The sequence below is a fragment of the Diplotaxodon limnothrissa genome, linkage group LG7, assembly GCF_057381915.1.
Source record: "Diplotaxodon limnothrissa isolate DT_005_m linkage group LG7, D_limnothrissa_male_GT1.1, whole genome shotgun sequence".
Taxonomy (NCBI): domain Eukaryota; kingdom Metazoa; phylum Chordata; class Actinopteri; order Cichliformes; family Cichlidae; genus Diplotaxodon; species Diplotaxodon limnothrissa.
Window position 1 is genome coordinate 43,977,473 of NC_140602.1, and position 20,128 is coordinate 43,997,600.

General features: G+C 41.6%; 1 protein-coding gene across 1 annotated transcript; it reads left to right on the top strand.

Annotated features, from left to right (window-relative positions):
- The first annotated feature begins 555 nt into the window (after positions 1 to 555).
- On the top strand, positions 556 to 9,399 carry LOC146628861 (plasminogen receptor (KT)-like). The gene is made up of 4 exons (XM_085358136.1): positions 556 to 647; positions 6,565 to 6,695; positions 6,812 to 6,921; positions 7,815 to 9,399. The coding sequence occupies exons 1-4, from the start codon at positions 567 to 569 to the stop codon at positions 7,940 to 7,942; spliced, it is 450 nt and encodes a 149-aa protein (XP_085214262.1). The 5' UTR covers positions 556 to 566; the 3' UTR covers positions 7,943 to 9,399.
- Positions 9,400 to 20,128: the final 10,729 nt, after the last annotated feature.

The window sequence follows — 20,128 nt, forward strand, 5'->3', positions numbered from 1 at the left end:
AAGCATACCTGATAGGCAATCATAAGATAAAGCTCGTAAGCACTTACCTGTGGAAGTGCTTCAGTATTTATTGCATTTGGCAGTAACTGTGGTTCTAGCTGAAGCATTTACAGTATTTTTGAAGGAGGCGAATTCATCGTCTTATCTGACAAAAATCAACGCCTTTTCCTGTTATTTGTGACCATTTTGTAAACAAATATGCTTCTTAGAGTTGACATTATTAAAAATCCTGAATTGGTGTAAAAGTTAAAAAAAAAAACACTTTCCCCTCTTTTTCTCTGGTAAAACCTTTTGGTGGGCTGCAAATACTTCCTCTGTGTAGACAGTAGTCGTGTTGTTATTCGCTAACTTAACGGGAAAGCTTAAAATGAGTTGAGGCTTAAAGCTAAAGCTGAAGTGAAGAGACACTGAAGGACTGAAGAGGTCACTACATGCTGAAACAAATCCAGTTTGAAGCAGGTGGCTTTTCTAAGCCCGACTCTGGAATTTTGTTTGCTGTTGTGATGAGAGCAGAGCAGCACGTTTGAATGACTGCGTGTTTAATTCACAGAAACGCCAACGCAGCCATGGGTGTCCTGCTGTCCAAATCCATGGATGACAATTTAAAAAAGCAACAAGAATTCATGCTAACGAATGCACGGCTGCAGGTGAGTGAAAGTGCATCCACTCGCACATCACCTCTGACCTCTGCTGTGACATCTTTCACTAGTGAAAGATGGTGAAAGCGAAAAAGCAAAAAAAAAAAAGCAGATTTTTAATTATTTTTTAACACATAAAATTGCCCCAAACCTTCCCACCAAAAGGTTTTACCTTCATACTTTGAAATTGTACTAGTTGCAGATGCTGAAATGATGTCGGACTAAGTTTAAATTGTGCACTTGTTTATTTGCATTATTTTTGTATCAGCTCCATGAGTACAGGAGACATCCACAGCAACTGTAGGTCTGCAAACATTTTTAATCTCTATGACTACAACCAAATCCATTTAGACCCACTACTTTCCCACTACTCTCTGGAGGAGGTAATTAACTACACTGCTCATTGTCTGAGTAGTGTGATCACTGTGCGTTACTTCCTTTGTCCCACACACTGACACAAACCCCTGTCCTAATGACGACACGCATACCATCTTTCTTTTAGTGTTTAAGTATTACTACACACCAAAGTCAAAAACCAGCCCAAAGTGATTTCACAGCAGGTACCACTGTGATTCTACTTAAAGAGGAAACTTGCACAGGTAGAAAAAAAGTTTGTTACCCTGGTGAAGATCATGCTATGGCTTCTGGACTGGGGTGAGCATACACTCAGCTTTAACCTCACTCTTCTCATTTTTCTAGCTCTTATAGTGTGTTAGTAAGATGTGGATCCAAGTCTGTAAAGCAGTTCTGGAAGGCGGGGATACATATTCTAACATGTGGTCTAGTTCGGTGCCTGATACACAGTTTCAAAAATCTCCTGTGGCTGCTCATATGTACGGTACACATATTTTGAGAATGGACTTCCTAGGAATGAGGAATTGGTGCCATCAAAATGGATTTATAGTAGGGGGTAGAGGTGGGAATCACCATACAACTCGCGATACGATATTATCACAATATTTAAAGCACGATACGATATTATTGTGATTTTTTTTAAAAATATTTTGCGATATTCATATTCTGTACATAAAGATAAACTTTATCAATATTCATTTTATCTAATATCAAAGTCTCACACTCAGTCTTTCTCTCATTTCAGTCAGTTTTATTGTTGACAAATTGAATGGTTTGTATTACAGTCTAGTCCAGTGGTTCTTAACCTGGGTTCGATCGAACCCTAGGGGTTCGGTGAGTCGGTCTCAGGGGTTCGGCAGAGCCTCCACTGCGGAGGTCGCAGAGGTCCAGCCACGCCCGAATTATCGTGTAAATTTGTGATGACACGCCCCCTTCTGGCCATCACTGGCTGCAGACGATCATGCTACACTGCTTGGCCAATCAGGGCTGCGGGGAATGTAGCGCGCGCAGTAGTCAACATGTGAATGTCGTGGTAGTACTTCGCGTGATTTTTTTTTTAACATTTTAATCCATACTAACTATGTCGGGCAAAAAAAGAAAGTGGTTGGACGAATATGTACAATATGGATTTACATGTATCACGGAACGTGATGGGAGTGAGCGTCCTATCTGCATGATTTGCAACGCCAAGTTGAGCAACTCTAGTCTCGCACCGGCAAAACTAAAGGAACACTTCTTGAAGCTGCATGGAGACGGGGAATACAAGAACACAACACTTGCTGAATTCAAGGTGAAGAGAGCCAGATTCGATGAAAGGCCCACTCTGCCTGCTCTTGGATTTGTACCCGTTAACAAACCGATCCTCACAGCATCGTACGAAGTTGCTTACCTGATCGCAAAGCAGGGCAAGCCACACACCATTGGTGAAACACTCGTGAAACCAGCCGCGTTAAAGATGGCAAATCTGATACTCGGAACAGCGGCCGAAGGTAAATTATCACAAATTCCTCTTTCAAATGACACCGTCAGCGACAGAATAGAAGACATGAGTAAAGACATCTTGGCTCAAGTAGTCGCCGATCTGATTTCAAGCCCGGCAAAATTCAGCCTTCAGCTCGATGAGAGCACAGACGTTGCTAATCTAAGCCAGCTTACTGTTTTTGTGCGCTATGTGAAAGATGACATGATAAAAGAAGATTTTTTATTTTGTAAGCCTCTTACAACAACAACTAAGGCAGCCGATGTGAAGAAGCTTGTGGATGACTTCTTCGGAGACAACAATCTTTCATGGGACATGGTTTCTGCAGTTTGTACAGACGGAGCTCCCGTCATGCTGGGAAGAAACTCTGGTTTTGGTGCGCTAGTAAAAGCCGATGCACCACACATCATTGTGACTCATTGTATTTTGCACAGGCATGCATTGGCAACAAAAACCTTGCCTCCAAAAATGGCAGAAGTATTAAAAACCGTGGTGGAATGTGTGAACTATGTGCGAAATAGTGCTCTGAGGCACCGCATCTTCAGTGAGCTGTGTAAAGAAATGGGCTCTGAATTCGAGGTACTTCTGTACCATTCTAATGTTCGGTGGTTATCCCGGGGACAGGTGCTGAATCGTGTTTTTGCCATGCGTGTGGAATTAGCCCTGTTTTTGCAAGAGCACCAACACTGTCATGCAGATTGCTTCAAAAATCCTGAGTTCATTCTCATTTTAGCGTACATGGCTGATATATTCGCAGCTCTCAATCATCTCAATCAGCAGATGCAGGGTGGTGGAGTCAATATCATAGAAGCGGAAGAACACCTGAAGGCTTTTCAAAAAAAGCTAACGTTATGGAAACGACGAACAGAGAACAACAACTTTGCAAACTTCCCCCTTCTGGACAACTGTGTAAGTAAGGTCGAAGATGTGTCTGGAATCGGAGATGTTTCTGTATCCACGGAACTGAAGCAAACAATTGCAACGCACTTAGATGAGCTTGCAAAGTCTCTCGACAGATATTTCCCTACAAGAGAGTCATATCCAGCATGGGTGAGACAGCCGTTCACGTTTGCTGTTGAGACAGCAGATGTAAATGATGAATACCTTGACGAAATCATTGAAATTCAGCAGAGCCAGGTTCAACAGCAACTCTTCAGAACAACAACACTCTCAACGTTTTGGTGTCGACAAATGGACAAGTATCCAATTATTGCTAAGAAAGCCCTGGATTTTTTTATATCATTTGTTACAACATATCTTTGCGAGCAATCCTTTTCGACGATGCTGGACATAAAAACGAAGAAAAGGAACAGACTTTTCTGTGAAAATGACATGAGACTGGCACTTGCCAAGGTGAAGCCACGCATATCTGAACTGGTCTCTCAAAGGCAACAGCAGAAGTCACACTGATTTGCAGGTATGTAATTTGTTGTAAGTTCATGCATTGTGTTGGTTTTGTTCTTTGAACAAGGTGATGTTCATGTACGGCTCATTTTGTGCACCAGTAAAAAAACATATCTATGTCTTGAATTTGAAAAAAAAAATAAAAATTTCACTAAAGAGGGGTTCGGTGAATGCGCATATGAAACTGGTGGGGTTCGGTACCTCCAACAAGGTTAAGAACCACTGGTCTAGTCCAACTTAACTGAATGCAACCATCTGGTACAATTATAGCTATTCTGAACTATGCAATTTATGAAAACTATGCAGCCCATTCAGCAACTGAAGAATTTGAAAGTAAATTTAAAAATATATATAATTTTACATTAAATAAAAAAGTTTTAAACTTAATTAAAATTAAACATGTCTTAAATTAAAATAAGTAAACTGTCATGTTTATTGCTGCCAAAAAAAAAGTTAAACACATTTGGACACTCTTCCTCAATTTTTAGTCACAAAAAGAAATTCTTCTGTGGAAATACACCACTGGGCTCAGATGTTCATATTGCTGTCTTAAGCAGGAGTAACTTTCTTTGGAAAGATGGAGTCAAAGAGGGTCAAAGCTTTCTGAAATCTTTCCAAATTACTGTAACTGTAAGATGCTTTTTTAAATGCCTATTTTCAATCCCCTGGCAATATTTCAATAGAATTGAAATCTTAGCATTGGTTAGGCACCTCAGGTCTTCTCCTTGAGTCCTTTCTTTGTGGATTTACTAGTGCATTTAGGAACATTACTCCATATCCAATTTTGGACAAATCATTTTTAAAAGCATGAGAGCATACAGAGTGCCCAAAAGTCAAAGTTTGCAAACATGCAAAAAAAAAACCTTAATCCACAAAAAAACCCTAACATGAAATATTTTGTATTCATCAGGAATACCTGCTGCACATATTTTCCGCATGTATTTGCTCTGCTTTTCTTTCTCACATGTTACATCTGTTTCTTTTCCTTCTTCCAATGTGTAGATCATGATGATTTGTGTGCATCTGTTTTCAAGTTAGTGTCCCGCTTTGTGTTCATACTTGCACCCTTCACAAATGTCACCCTCAGACTGCGTTGGTTCATTTCTGCTTTTTCCAGTCCTGTCCCAGAGTCACAGTCTGCTGCTTGTCTGAGCTTGCCAAAACCAAATCTTTTCCTTTTGATATTCCCACCAGCAGATATGTTTGTCTAGTTTTGAATTGCACATCTACACTAATAGGGCTAATTTATCACTTATGGGTTCGTAGCTATCCCATACAAACAGCCTGTAGAAACAGAAAATGGTAAAGAATGTTATACAAAGACCCTGAAGTCTTTAATGTAGATGACACATTATCATTATTATTGTTGTTATAAGTGTTCATTATTATAAACACTCATGAGTCATTTGGCATCAGCACAAAAATGAGAGGGAGATGGGCAGAATATTGAAGGAGCAGAGGCAGTGAAAGTGGATGAGTTTAAATAGCATCCAACCATCCAAAGTAACAGTGGGTGGAGACGAGTGTCAGCGGTAATTTGTGATGGATAGTTGCAGACTGAAAGGAAAGGTTTTTAAGATGCTATGATGTGTGGTTTGGAAAACTGGAGGTGACAGAGTTGAAGATGTTAAGATTTTTTTGTTTGGAGTGACCATGAAGGACATGATTAGGAATGAGTACATCAGAGGGCCATTTCAGGTTGAGCGCTTTGGAGACAAACTAACTAATAATGTGAAACTGGTGGCTGAGCAAAGATGTGCAGTGATCTTTACTTATGTTACGTATTTGTGTATATGGGCATATTGAACTGCTTCATTTTTATAAGATGGAGACCCTGCAGCATCTATGTACTTAGATGCTGGAGTGAGTTTCAGGATAGTTTATTCAAATTTAACATCCTCTATCTTCCATTTACTTCCTTTTTTGTGACCCAGATGAAGCCGTCATGAAAGCTGACCTTTCAGCGAACGTGTCACCCCATTTCCCGTTCCTGCAGCTCATACACATGGTGTGGAGGAGCGGGAAATGCTTTCTTTTCATAATTGCATTCTTCACTCATTCACAACATGGGCCGTTAAAGGGGGACACCCTTAAGTGTGCTCAGACTACTCACTAGTTTGTTTCAGCGGATGCTGGCTTTAAAAGAACAAACACTGTCAATTACAGAAGTCATTCCTGTAATTTCCATTGAACCTAAAGAGTGTACAGCCAAGAGTCGATGTCAGGAGTACGAAACACCCAGATTGTGCAGATGAAAAGTTTGTCACTTCCTCCTTCCCTAGAGCGTAGTGTTTGTAGTTGGCATGTTTACAGCAGTGGATTCCAGGGTTTAGTTTCATGACTTAAAAAAAATTCCAAAGAAACTTCTCAAGCATACATAGAAGTTCAGTCTGTGCTCCCAACTAATCACATCTCTGTTCACGTAATGTACACTTCCTACAAATTTTTAGGGGCTTTTTTTTAAAAAGTACTAAGCCTTTGGTGCTTATGGAGATCTCTTTAAACTGTCTGTACTCTCATAAAACAATTAACTGATGAATCAGAGGATTATTACAGCTCTGATCAACAGTAATTGACTGAAATTGATTATAACTGAAAATGAAATCTTACCAAGCAGGGAAAATTTTATTTCATCATTTCTTCTTAATTTATTTTTGTGTGTCTGTGTGTGCGCGTGCATGTGCCCAGATGGAGCGCCAGATTCTGATGCAGAACCAGATGAGAGAGCGGCAGATGGCGATGCAGATCGCCTGGTCCAGAGAGTTTGTGAAATACTTTGGCAGTTTCTTTGCGGTGGCCACAGTGGGACTAACTGCAGGGTGAGATTCTAACACCTCACAAAGATCTGACACAAACACACACAGACTCATCTCTGTGTTGTGCTTTTATCTTTGCAGTTAAATATTGTCTTCTATTTATCATCATTTTTCTTTAGAGCTATTAAAAGAAAGAACCCAGGCATGCTGGCTCCCATCATACCTCTCAGTTTCATATTTGCCTACCAGATGGACAGCGCCTATGGAACGCTTATTAATCGTATGAGAGGTAAAGCTACACACTTACAGGCATCATCATCTTAAGGAAACCTGTTTAACATTTAAAAAGAGGGTGCACAGACGGGTAAATAAATCCTTATCAAGCATTATATAGTGATTCTTTGCTTTGGTTTTAGAGGATTATTTTACTTTGAACAGCAGAACACAGACTCACTATATCCAGAAAACACAGGCTCTAATATACAGTTAGGTCCATATATATATTTAAATACGTGAATAGTGTCTGTTTACCAAAACAATTTCCACTTTCCGCTATGATGGGCATCTATATAATGTGTAGACGCCCAGCTTTCATATGAGAAAATCCACATTCAAATCGGATGAAGGTTTTGGAGTTCCGGCCCCTTAACGTGTGCCCCCCGCTTTTTAAAGGGACAAAAAGTAATTGGACATTTGACTGAAAGGCTATTTCATGGGCAGGTGTGGGCACTTCCTTTGTTATGTCATTATCAATTAAGCAGATAGAAGCCCTGGAGTTGATTTGAGGTGTGGCGCTTGCATTAGCACGATTCAAATGAATACATTTTATTTTATTTGTCCAGTTACTTTTGATGTCCTGAAATGATGGGATTGCATTTTAGTTCTCACATTTTTGTGCAATCTTTTTGTTCAACCCACTGAATTAAGGCTGACAGTCGGCAGTTCAACTGGATCTGAGTTAATTATATTTAAAGTTGTTATATTTAAAATTAATTGTGGTAATGAACAGAACCAAAATGCTAAAAAAGAAAAAGTCTCTGTCCAAATGGACCTTACTGTCTACCAAATAATGCATCTAAATGTTTAACAAATATTGTGTTTAGTTATTCATTAATGACATTTTTAAAAAAGATTGCAGTCACTAATTATACCCATTAAATGTGTTTTTCATGATGTCTTTAGGGGAAGCTGAGAATATCATGGAGACTGAAAATGACCGTCTACAGTTACCTCAAGGGACTCCAACCTTTGAGAGCATAGAGAAGGCCCGCCGTGCTAAAAGCAGCCTCAGCGCCTTCTTGGAGAAATAATGTAATTAGTTATTGTCTAACAGCGTGGTTCCAGAGAGGAGCTGCAGCCACTGTACATTTCGTTTTCAACAAACCACAAAGACGGGGAAGTGGCTCACAAAGAAACCTCAGGTTTAGCTGTCCAAAACATACCCACTCCCTAAACGATACACAACTATACTTTATGTAGCATTAAGGTAAAAGCGGCCTCAGCTCCTTCTTGGAGAAATAATGTAATAATTTATAGAACAAACGTCCTCTATCATGGAAAATTTTAAGGCTCTGCTATTTCTCTCTGTCAGGTTGACCTTTATTGAACGAAAGGCTCCTTATTCTGTCTCATTTCAGTCTTTCAGATACACCAATCGGGCATTACATTATGACTACCTAACTAACACTGTGTTGGTCGCCCTTTTGCTGCCAAAGCGGCCCTGACCCATCACATGATATCTGGCACCAAGATGCCAGGTGTGGCCTCCGTGTTGAATAGTCTGAATCAGTGTTACTCACTTTGCTAGTGGTCATAATGTTATGCCTGATTGGTGTATGCCACATGTTGATCCATGAGTTAAGTTTTATTACAGTGTTATAAGAGCATTGTGTGACCACAGCAGATAACTTGTCTCTAAATATTGCACAATTGCAGTTATATCATCAGTGTTTTCTTTAGGTTGTTATTTTCCAGGGTTTGCTTTGATTATGTATGATGGACTTGAAGGGAAATTGATAGTAATATTAATCAGTTTATGTTATCTCTCTGGGGGGTTTTGTTGTATTTAGATGAACAAGAATACCAGCTGCTATAAGCCTGGTTCATGAATGTAATGATGATGATTGAACAAAGTGGTAAGACAATGATTGTTGACTTTGGTCAAAGCTGCAATTAGACCAGTGCAGAGCAGAAATTCTCTTAAACACTCTTCATAACAGCTCATTTTATCTGGCTCTTATGTGTAATACGTCGCCTTTAAAAAGCTCCTGAAACACTGATGACTGTTGCAGGTCACTTGCCTCTCTGTTTAGATGATAGACTGTATGCAAAAGATGGACGTAGCATCCAAACCCTCCACTTTTTCTCCTTTACATTCAGCTCCTGCTGTCCTGGAACAGCAAAGGCTTGCCCTTTCTTTCTCATTTCAGTGGCTACAATCCATCCTTTGTATTCAGTCTGTGGTTCTTTTCTATCCAGGTCATAGACGTGTTACTTTCTAAGAAGCTTTGTTTTGATGAAATGCCCTCTGCCAGGCTGGTAACTTTTGCAGTTGCCGATAACCAACAGCTGAAGTGATCAAAATGTAATGGTGCATTATTGGTAAAGATTCTCAGACATTTGTATTGACAGATAAAATGTATTATTTTCAACACTAAAATTTTAATTGTAGGTGTGAGGGAGCTTCAATACAAAGCTGTTGGACCTCCAACTTTTTTAAGCCATCACAGTAGATTCCAAGGTGCTGATATCTATACTTTGTGTTTGACATCTGGAAAAAAATTTAAATTAATAAAAAAAGAAAATTGAAAAGATTTCAGTGTCTGAATTGATCTTTGTGACAAGGACACCCCCTGAATGCAAAGCTGTAGAGCAGGGATGTCAGTGTTTCTGTTAATGTAATGAGATCTTTTAATCTCAAAGAGCAGCAACTTAAGCAGTATGTGGGGTTTGTTTGTTTTTTAACGTGATAATGAAATGCTGCATATTAAATGACATTTCTCAGGATGACTCTTTGGGCTTAAATTGTTGGAAGTTAATGTGTAAAGTTATGTCCTCTTTCATATTTTCCACAGCCATTCAGTGGACTGGAGTGGAGCATATTTCACAGTTTGAGTGTGAGAGGATTCCCCAACAGAGAAACAGTGAAACTAGCAGAGCCAGAGCTCAGCAAAGGCCAGAAATATTAAAGATCCTACTTTGTGCATCCTCAAAACACGCTGGCACTCCATCTTCTTGTGAGCCCTTGAGGGTCGGCCTCTGTTTCCTCCCAAAGTTGTGGGGGCCTGCTGCATCCTCCACATAATATCTGTGTGGCAACACTTGATGTCTACCAAGAAGAAGGAGAGGAGGCGGCACAAGCAGGACAAGCCGAAACAGTTGAAGGCACAGGTGCAGACGGGGAGCTTTCAGGAACCTGTGTCTGAGCCAGGCTTGCTGCACAAGTGTCTCCTGAACAGCTACCTGCATGATGTAGTAACGCACAGTGATCACACTACTCAGACAATGAGCAGTGTAGTTAATTACCTCCTCCAGAGAGTAGTGGGAAAGTAGTGGGTCTAAATGGATTTGGTTGTAGTCATAGAGATTAAAAATGTTTGCAGACCTACAGTTGCTGTGGATGTCTCCTGTACTCATGGAGCTGATACAAAAATAATGCAAATAAACAAGTGCACAATTTAAACTTAGTCCGACATCATTTCAGCATCTGCAACTAGTACAATTTCAAAGTATGAAGGTAAAACCTTTTGGTGGGAAGGTTTGGGGCAATTTTATGTGTTAAAAAATAATTAAAAATCTGCTTTTTTTGTTTTTTTTGCTTTTTCACTTTCACCATCTTTCACTAGTGAAAGATGTCACAGCAGAGGTCAGAGGTGATGTGCGAGTGGGTGCACTTTCACTCACCTGCAGCCGTGCATTCGTTAGCATGAATTCTTGTTGCTTTTTTAAATTGTCATCCATGGATTTGGACAGCAGGACACCCATGGCTGCGTTGGCGTTTCTGTGAATTAAACACGCAGTCATTCAAACGTGCTGCTCTGCTCTCATCACAACAGCAAACAAAATTCCAGAGTCGGGCTTAGAAAAGCCACCTGCTTCAAACTGGATTTGTTTCAGCATGTAGTGACCTCTTCAGTCCTTCAGTGTCTCTTCACTTCAGCTTTAGCTTTAAGCCTCAACTCATTTTAAGCTTTCCCGTTAAGTTAGCGAATAACAACACGACTACTGTCTACACAGAGGAAGTATTTGCAGCCCACCAAAAGGTTTTACCAGAGAAAAAGAGGGGAAAGTGTTTTTTTTTTTTTAACTTTTACACCAATTCAGGATTTTTAATAATGTCAACTCTAAGAAGCATATTTGTTTACAAAATGGTCACAAATAACAGGAAAAGGCGTTGATTTTTGTCAGATAAGACGATGAATTCGCCTCCTTCAAAAATACTGTAAATGCTTCAGCTAGAACCACAGTTACTGCCAAATGCAATAAATACTGAAGCACTTCCACAGGTAAGTGCTTACGAGCTTTATCTTATGATTGCCTATCAGGTATGCTTTTTGACTTGTGCTATGTTTAAAGTGATAAATGTTACAAGGTCAACAGTAATAAAATAGCTGGCTCCTTTTTCTTTTTTAAATGAAGGTGATACATGCGTGCAGATTCATGCATACAGAATGGATGAGGTGCTGCAACTGAGACCCGCCGTTTGTCTTTTCTGGTCGGCGAGTGGAGAATCACACAGGCTGGTCTGCAAAGAGAGCTTTAGGATGCTTCCTCCCACTGTCCACTGCATCGTCCATCCACAGGGTTTGCAGGGCTGGCTCAACCCATGGCTGCCACACCACTAAGATGTTTTCAGAAATATGCAAGCATGCAACAATCATGTTTTACAGTCCTGTGGTCTCAGCCTCAGATGCTTATTAAATCACACAAAGCTCATGTAGAAACAAACAAACGAACAAAATATGTTCTCCTTAATTTCTGTCAACCACACGTTTCCAGCTATCATGGTTGCTAGGCAACCTGGGCAGCGCGACGGAGGCTGGACCGTCCCATTTCACAAGCCTCGCACTTCCGGCCTTAGCGGTCTTTGAGTACGCGGCCCTTGAGGACCATTGAGGCTGCGTACTTTAAGGCTGCAGACCCTGAATTGGGATACAGCCATAAAAACCATGAAAAAATATTGCCGTAATATGAAGCGATAGACTTTTTCATATCGTCATCCATATGTGTCGTTATATCGAACAGCCCTATTTTGAACTCTCCTCGTCCTTTGAGTGCGCAGTCGCCTTTGTTATATAGCAAGGTATTTAAAATGAATAAATAAATATCCCGTTCGTTTCAATACGCATGATCTGAGCATGCGCGGAATGACACGGAGCTATTCTTTGATCCTTTGATCTTCTCAAAGGGGAGACTGTGACGTGACGGTCGACCGCACGTCACAGTCTCCCGTGACGGTTGACGTCACCATCTCTGCCACATGAGTTTATAAATAGAGGTGCTTTAACACAGTTTACCTTGGTGCGTCTTCGGTAACAGCGACTTGTTTTTGCAAAGCAGGAGTCTTTGACAAAGGTAATACCTTTACATTTAAATAATTCAGGGAACATTTTTTTTCTTTTGACACTTGTCCCTGCAGCAGTTACAAAGTTGGTCAATGGAGAGAATAGCTCAGCGTTTAGAGGCTCTCATAGAGCAAAATAGAATGATTAATGCAAGGATGGACAACATTGAAAGGCAGTTCAGTGTACGAAAGAAAGAGACTGAGAATGTGAGGCGTGAGAAAGCACCACAAAGTGCTTTTGCCAACTTCGCAAGTAACGTAGGTCTAGGTCTAGGTCTAGGTCTTGCCATAACGGGCGCTATTTATTACCTGCCCACCTTGATTGGCTAATTATAACATAATAACTATACTGTGCTCTCATTTATGTTCAGTTTTATTTTGCCCTCACCTCCCAACCAGTCATGACAGAAGACTGCCCCACACTGAGCCTGGTTCTGTCACAGGTTTCTTCCTGTTAAAAGGGAGTTTTTCCTGTCCACCGTTGCTCATAGGGAATCACTTGATTGTTGGGGTTGAATCTTTGGATTGAATTTAATTGCCTTAAACTGAAAATCAAAAATTCAAGTGAGGGGTTGACCAGGGCTCGTTAGGTGGGTTGTTTTTTTTATTTGTAATTTGATAATTAAAATAAAATTATATTTAAAAATATATATTAATTGCTCTGTGTGTTTACTTCAATGAAGACGTGTATTTTTTGTGATAGAAAAATATAAATTGTCCAAAATATTTGAGAGTTTTTAAATTAGCACTGCATGAGTTTAACTGTGGCACAGACAGCTGTCAATCCTGGTGAGTGAGAGTTCAACCTCCAAACTGAACCCAGTGTGTTACTCACAGAATCACAGATTTACTCACATTTACTGATTGTTCTGTAGGGTCTTTACAATTTTCAGCCCCTTCAGGTGACTGTTGTCTTCTGACTCCATCTTTAGGGTTTAGTTAGATTAAATATTTAACCAGTTAATTCAAGAATGAAAGACACATTTATCACAAAGGCACTCTTATAATGTAGATTAAATGTGTGTTGACATAACATCTAGATATATGATTAGAAAGAGAGAAATGTTGTAATGACATGAACAAAGTGCAGTATTCCAAGATGGCATCAGAGTTTTAACACCTTTTATACTCATGTTTTTATAATTATGTTAAGTGTAAAAGCTCAAAGATGATGACATAGATGCATCTGTTTCTGTTATTATCACAATAATCACAACATAAATGAATATTGTGACATTTTTTCTGTGCTGTATTAAGGTTACCAGAGTCAGCTGGGGATTCATGAACATCATCAGTGATGTTTCTCCACAGCGGGCTCATCAGTACCTGGTGACAGAAGGTCAATCCAGCTCTGACTTGAGGCTGTTCAAGAATCAGCTCCACTTGATCTGGTTCCACCTCTACCACAGGCAGAGAAACACAGGGTGAGATATTTTTAAGTGACCTGCACGTCTTTTTGTACAGAACAAACAGATGTAGTGAAGCCGTAGCGTTGCTCAACCCGAGAATGATGATATGTGTTTGCGTGTAAACATAATAAGATTTGACCTTGGTGAGTTTTTCTATGACGTCACAGTAAAAGTTTCATATTTTTTTATTGGCTGAGGACCAAAGTTGCTGAGAATTCAAGTAAACATCTTATGATGTGTTTTCCGTCTTCTAGTCTGATAGTAGACATATATTTCACTTAATTTAGTCTAAATTACACAGAGTGCTTTTATTAGTAGGCCATCAGATTTATTGGAAAACATATTTATCACTTCCACCTCTTCTTTAAGTCAAAGAGTTATTTTTATTGATGGCATGAAGTTGGCTTTAAAGTGAGTTGTAAGGTCTCGGGGTTGATATTGTTACAGCATCAACTTGATCACAAACTCACAACCGTTGAACTAAAACACAATGTAAATTCAATGAAATAGAAAGACGGGTGAAACAGAGACATAAAGTCATCGATATAATATGCAAAACATACTGGCCCATGCTTTGAGGCAGAAATAAACACCTTACAGATATTTTTAAGAACATTTGAACTTCTTCTGACTTAAATTTGTCTCTCCAGCTTCAGCTTGCCATGGTCATACCTCAGCATGGGCATGCATCTTCCTCAGGTGCACCAGTGGAACCAACATGCAGTACAATAGTTCCTACATGAGAATTTCCACAATAAATGTCCTAATGACATATAAAATATGCATAGTGCAAAACAAAATATGTTAACTAAAAGTATGGCAGTAAAACTCCCACCAAATGACAAACCTATTGTGATTTCTGCCTAAACACATTATAGTAGGAACATGCTTACATTTTAGCATTTATTCTGCTTCTAGCAATAGCACAGTTTTGTGTACTGGCCTATCAAGATACGCTGGTTTGACAGTCCTTTTCCCATCCCTATCCAAAATTGAATCACAGAGAAAAAGCTTAACCATTCTAATACTTCCATCTACGCTTGGATATACCTCTGTTACTCTTGCCAGTTTCCACTTTTTCCTTGGAGAATTGTCTTCTTGAAGAATAACAATATCTTTCACCTTTGCACTCCTTTTATCTTTTTGCCAGATCTGTCTCTGTTGAAGAGTGAGAAGATATTCCTTCTTCCACCTTGTCCAGAATTAATTGGCTAAAAACTAAACTTGGCGCCATCTCCTTCTCAAGTACAGGTCCCTGCTCACAAATTTGCCAGGAGCGGGTAGAATAATGCTGGCCTTCATCATGAGAATATGATTTGGTGTACGAGGCTCTAAATTTGGGTCATTTAGGTTCTCTACTACTACTAGGTGCTATTCACAATAACCATAACTTCATAAAGACACGTTCTGAGTGAGGAAGTGTCAAGTCTCTTAGAAGTGTGATCTAGAATAGTCGTTAAAACGCATCTAATAGTCCTAATTTGCCTTCCCCAAAAACCTCTCATGTGGCTTGAAGAGGGGTGCTCAGAACAAACTTACATCTGCATTGTTTCAACTGTTCTTTGTCAAAATCATTCAGTGCATTTAAAAGCTCTCCATCCATTTCTCCTTTTTTTTCAGGGTCGCGGGGGGCGCTGGAGGCTATCCCAGCTGTCATAGGGCGAGAGGTGGGGTACACCCTGGACAGGTCGCCAGTCTAACACACAGGGATGGACAACCATTCGCACCTACGGGCAATTTAGATTTTTCAATTAACCTATCCCTACAAACTGCATGTCTTTGGACAGTGGGAGGAAGCCGGAGTACCCGGAGATAACCCATGCAAACACGGTTGGAATTGAACTCAGGCCCTTCTTGCTGTGAGGCAACAGTGCTAACCACCGTGCCACCGTGCTGCCCTCAAAAGCTCTCCCTTAGCACCAAAATAATTTAGTACCTTGGTCACACCTGATTACATGTCCACAAATAGAAATAAAACAACATGATGCATTCATAAAATGATCAGTTGTAAGGTCATCCAACATTTCATTATGTATTGCTCTAGAACACATACATGTACAAAGAAGACCATACCTTTTAAGTTCTTTTCTACCCTCTTTTACATAAAAAGGTCCAAAACAGTCAATGCCACAGTAGGAGAATGGGGGTGTTGTTTCCATTCTATCCTCTGGTAAATCTGACCTCCCATGATCTTGACTATGTCTCCTGTACTTTGTGCAGGTTGTGCACTTGTAGATGTGAGAAGCAACTGAATCGCTGCATCCTGTAATGCATACTCTATTGGAGCGCAGCTCAGTGACAGTTATTCCTCTTCCTTGATGCTGCACCTTTTCGTGGTACTGTTTAATAAGTAAACACAACATGACTTGATTTGGGGATAATGGCAGGATGTTTGATATATGGGTGTAGAGTTGCTCTTGTCCTCCCACCCTAAGTACTCCCTGCTCATCAACAAATGGACTTAGGCTGTAGAGCTTGTGTGTCTTATCCTTCAGTTGAATGTCCTTCCCTCGAGTCAAGTCCTTGATTTCTTTGTTCTGTTCTGTTCTTAAATAACTACATTTTCCGTAGCCTGTCACACCAGCGTCTGAAAAATGGTGTAGTTCACACTGCCTGTGTTTGCAGGTAAGACACGTCTTTGAACTTTCACCTTTGACAAGTTTTGAAGATCTAGGATTCCCACAGTGACAGTGTTGATCTGAGAGTGGCTCGTCCCATTCTACTTTCTCTTGGCATAACTGTTGCAGGATTTGTTTTCCTCTTAGGATGAAGGGTGCCACAAATCCCAGTGGGTCGTACACTGATGCTATTGTGCACATGTAACACTTCCAGCTCTTCAAGAATCACAGACGCTCAGAAGGGTTGGCTTTTCACAGTTTACTTCTGCAGAAGACATAAAACACATTCAACAGGTGTCTTCTGGTGGTACCGGCAATTGTAGCTCCCTCACAGTGCAAGCGCGCGCTGTCTTAACAGACTTACAATTAACTTTTTAATAAAGAAAAGGTGGAAAATAATAATTTCTCCCATTTTACAGTCTGTCATACTGAGCTTGTATACAAAAGAAATCTTATGACTAATAAAATACATTCCACAATCGTATAAAACAAAATAACAGGATAAACATAAATACCACCGACTAAACATTTCCCTCTAGTGGACAAATTAACAATAGCGCATTACATCTTCACTTGCTTGTGCTTTACAGACAAAATGGCTGTTAACAAGCTCACATACCTGCAGAAGACATAAAACACATTCAACAGGTGTCTTCTGGTGGTACCGGCAATTGTAGCTCCTACAATGTAAAGCAACATCACAAAAAGCACAGAAAAACGGTAAATCCAAACACATTTCCTGCTATGCGCAGCAACCACTAGGGGGCTGACAAAGACTAACTGCCAAAGAGCATAAATACGGCAGAAACACTATTTAACAGCAACCCGCCTTTGTTTCAGTTACACAGAAACTTTCTAATATCAATATGAACCTATATACATCGACATATATAACTTATGTAACAACATTCACACCAGAAACCATAAAAATGCCAGAGCCTTTCATTACCGGACTTACCCTCACAGTGCAAGCGCGCGCTGTGAGGAGCGGAAGCCTTAGCAGCTTCTAAACGTTAGGGTGAGATCCGGTTTCTGGGTTTTCAAAATAAAATACAATTTAAAAAAAATGATAAAATTCACACTTAAAATGATAATTAAGAACAGGTAAGTGCATGTTTTTCATATGTATTATTAACTCTGTTACACTCACCCCCACTGAATTTTATCAAATTTGAGCCCCAGGTACCCACACTAGTATGCACCAACCAACCAGAGGTCAAAAATCACAAACACCAACTAAACGTATCCCTAAGGATGAAGTGGGGTGGGAGCAGCGCCAAACTCCCAACCCAGCAACTGGCAGCAGGGTGCCCGAAATACACCCTACTAATAACCCCTTACAAGGTGTGTACCATGGCTCAACAGAAAGAAAAAAAAATGTAGAGTACATAACAGCAAGTACAAATCCCATCATTCAGGTAGGCATATAAACAGAACATTTAGTTAGAGAAGGACGGGATCAAGGACTTACAAACTGACTTCACGTCAAACCTGTCACGAACCACGACTTGATTTGACATTGTCTGGATCAGTCTATTCACAGGTTTGACAAGTTGCCCAAGTCTGGTTCTGATCTGGGAACCATTCCCGGTTTGGCTATAGTCAACCATTGGGGACTGAGCAGCAATGGCAGGAGCAACTACATCCACCACTACGTCAGGTGTAGTAGAGCATACTTGTACACCCTCCCCACAGCTCGTAGCAATATTGACCTCCTGGGACGCCATGCTAGAACCGGTTTGGTCAAAGTTCACTTCAACAGACAAGGCCGATGCGGCTGGCAAGACTGAATCCACGCTTGAAACATCAGTAACATCTCCCTGAGACTGGCTGGACTCCGTCAACTGCGACACCCATGCAACTGTCCTCTCTCCAGGGTCCAGAGGTTCAGAGATAACCTCCAGGTCAGCTGTCCCACCCATGGCATTGGGTGAGCGGTTACCATGAGCACCAACACAGCTCACAGCAGGGGCATTCAAATCCCCCTCCCCAGACGCAGCCCCATCATCATCTTCAGGCGCCGTGTTTACATCCCACGTAGAGGAGACGTGATCCGAGGTTCCAGCATCATCCTCCAGGGGCAGGAAATTCGCCACCAACAGCAGATTCCGGTGGACCACTCTCTCTCGTCCGGAAACAGAATCACGGATCTTGAAAGTGTGAGTATCATGGTTCACATCGATCACGGTGTAGACCGTTGACTCCCACCGATCAGCAACCTTCTTCTTTCCCCTCTCTTTCTTGTTAGCAACCAGGACTCTGTCACCAACCTCAATCCTGGAACCCTTCACTCTCCTGTTATAGAGTTGCGAGTGACGACGCTTCTCCTGCGTAGCTCGGGTGCGTGCAATGACCATTGCTTCCTTCACATCTTCCCTGAGGGAAACCACATACCTGTCATAACAGGTAACAGCAGGATCGCTCAGGACAGAGCGGAACAGAATGTCAACAGGCAACCGGGGCGTGCGACCAAACATTAGGTAAAAGGGTGCGAATCCAGTTGTCTCATGTGCGGTGCAGTTGTACATGAACGTCAGAGTCTGTAGCCGACGTGGCCAGTCCACTTTCGAGTCTGGTGGTAGGGCACGAATCATTCCACCCAGAGTCCGGTTGAAGCGCTCCACACTGCCGTTCCCCATCGGGTGGTAAGGTGTCGTGTGTGTCTTCTTCACACCAGAGACTCTGAGGAGCTCACTTATCAATTGGCTCTCAAAATTAGCACCCTGGTCGCTGTGTATCCTTTCCGGAAACCCGAACACACAGAAGTACCTGTCCCAGAGAAGCCTTGCAACCTGTTTGGCCGACTGGTCCTTGCATGGGAAGGCCTGCGCCCAGCCAGTGAAGTGGTCTGTGATGACCAAGACGTCGACGGACTTGTTGTGTGAGGCCTCAGCCGACCAAAAGTCGATGCAGACCAACTCCAACGGTCTGGACGAGGACACGCTGACCAAAGGAGCACGTCCCTCCGGTTCGATAGTTTTACTGACTACACAGCGCTGGCATCCCCGTACATGGTCTCTCACATCACGCCCAAGGTTCAACCAGAAAAATCTCTTTCTAGCCAGGTCTAAACTCCTGAACTGGCCCTGGTGACCGGCATCATCATGGATTCCTCGGAGGACCTCAGCCTTCAACGAGTCAGGAACCACGAACTGCAGTCGTCTGTTACCTGATATCTGGTCTCTGGAAACTCTGTACAACACGCCGTTGTTGAGGACCAGCTTCTCCCAGTGGCTCAGGTATCTTTTAACAAGGATTAGGTCCCCTACCCGCTCTCTCCTCGAGGGTCTCCTGTGTCTCTCAACGTAGAAGACGACGCGGGAAAGCACTGCATCCTGCAGCTGTGCGTCCCTAAGTTCTCTCTCTGAATGGGCAGGTAAGGCCTCCAGACCGGGGGACACCATCTGTGGCAGGTGATGTAAAGCCTCTATTGCTCTCCCTCTTGGGCCGACATCCCACTCGACATGTGACTGCAAAACAGCTGTGACAGCATCTTCAGCCAGAACCAAGGGATGCAGACTCTGCGTGCCTTGGGACATGATGGAAGCTCCACCACCGGATCCACCATTCACCTTGCAGTCGGTGGACCACCGAAACGCCCCCTGGATTGATGCATGTGAAACATCTTTTGCCTCATTAAGGAAGTCTGCATATCTCTCAGCCAGCAGTCTGTCACTTACATTATCCTTCACAAAAGGCAATCGGCTCAGGGCATCTGCCACAATGTTCTGACGGCCTGGGACATATTTAATGTCAAAGTCATAGCTTGCAAGTTTAGCCACCCAGCGTTGCTCACAACAGTCCAGCTTTGGCTTGGTTAAAATGTGGGTCAAGGGGTTGTTATCAGTCCAGACGGTGAACTTGTGACCTTTGAGCCAATGACTGAACTTGTCGCAGACCGACCAC

What these genes read in the sequence shown, in the direction of transcription:
- LOC146628861 (XM_085358136.1), top strand. Translation starts at nt 567, where the DNA reads ATGGGTGTCCTGCTGTCCAAATCCATGGATGACAATTTAAAAAAGCAA. An exon ending in TAACGAATGCACGGCTGCAG is followed by an intron (nt 648 to 6,564) that starts GTGAGTGAAAGT and finishes GCATGTGCCCAG; the next exon opens with ATGGAGCGCCAGATTCTGAT. An exon ending in ACAGTGGGACTAACTGCAGG is followed by an intron (nt 6,696 to 6,811) that starts GTGAGATTCTAA and finishes ATTTTTCTTTAG; the next exon opens with AGCTATTAAAAGAAAGAACC.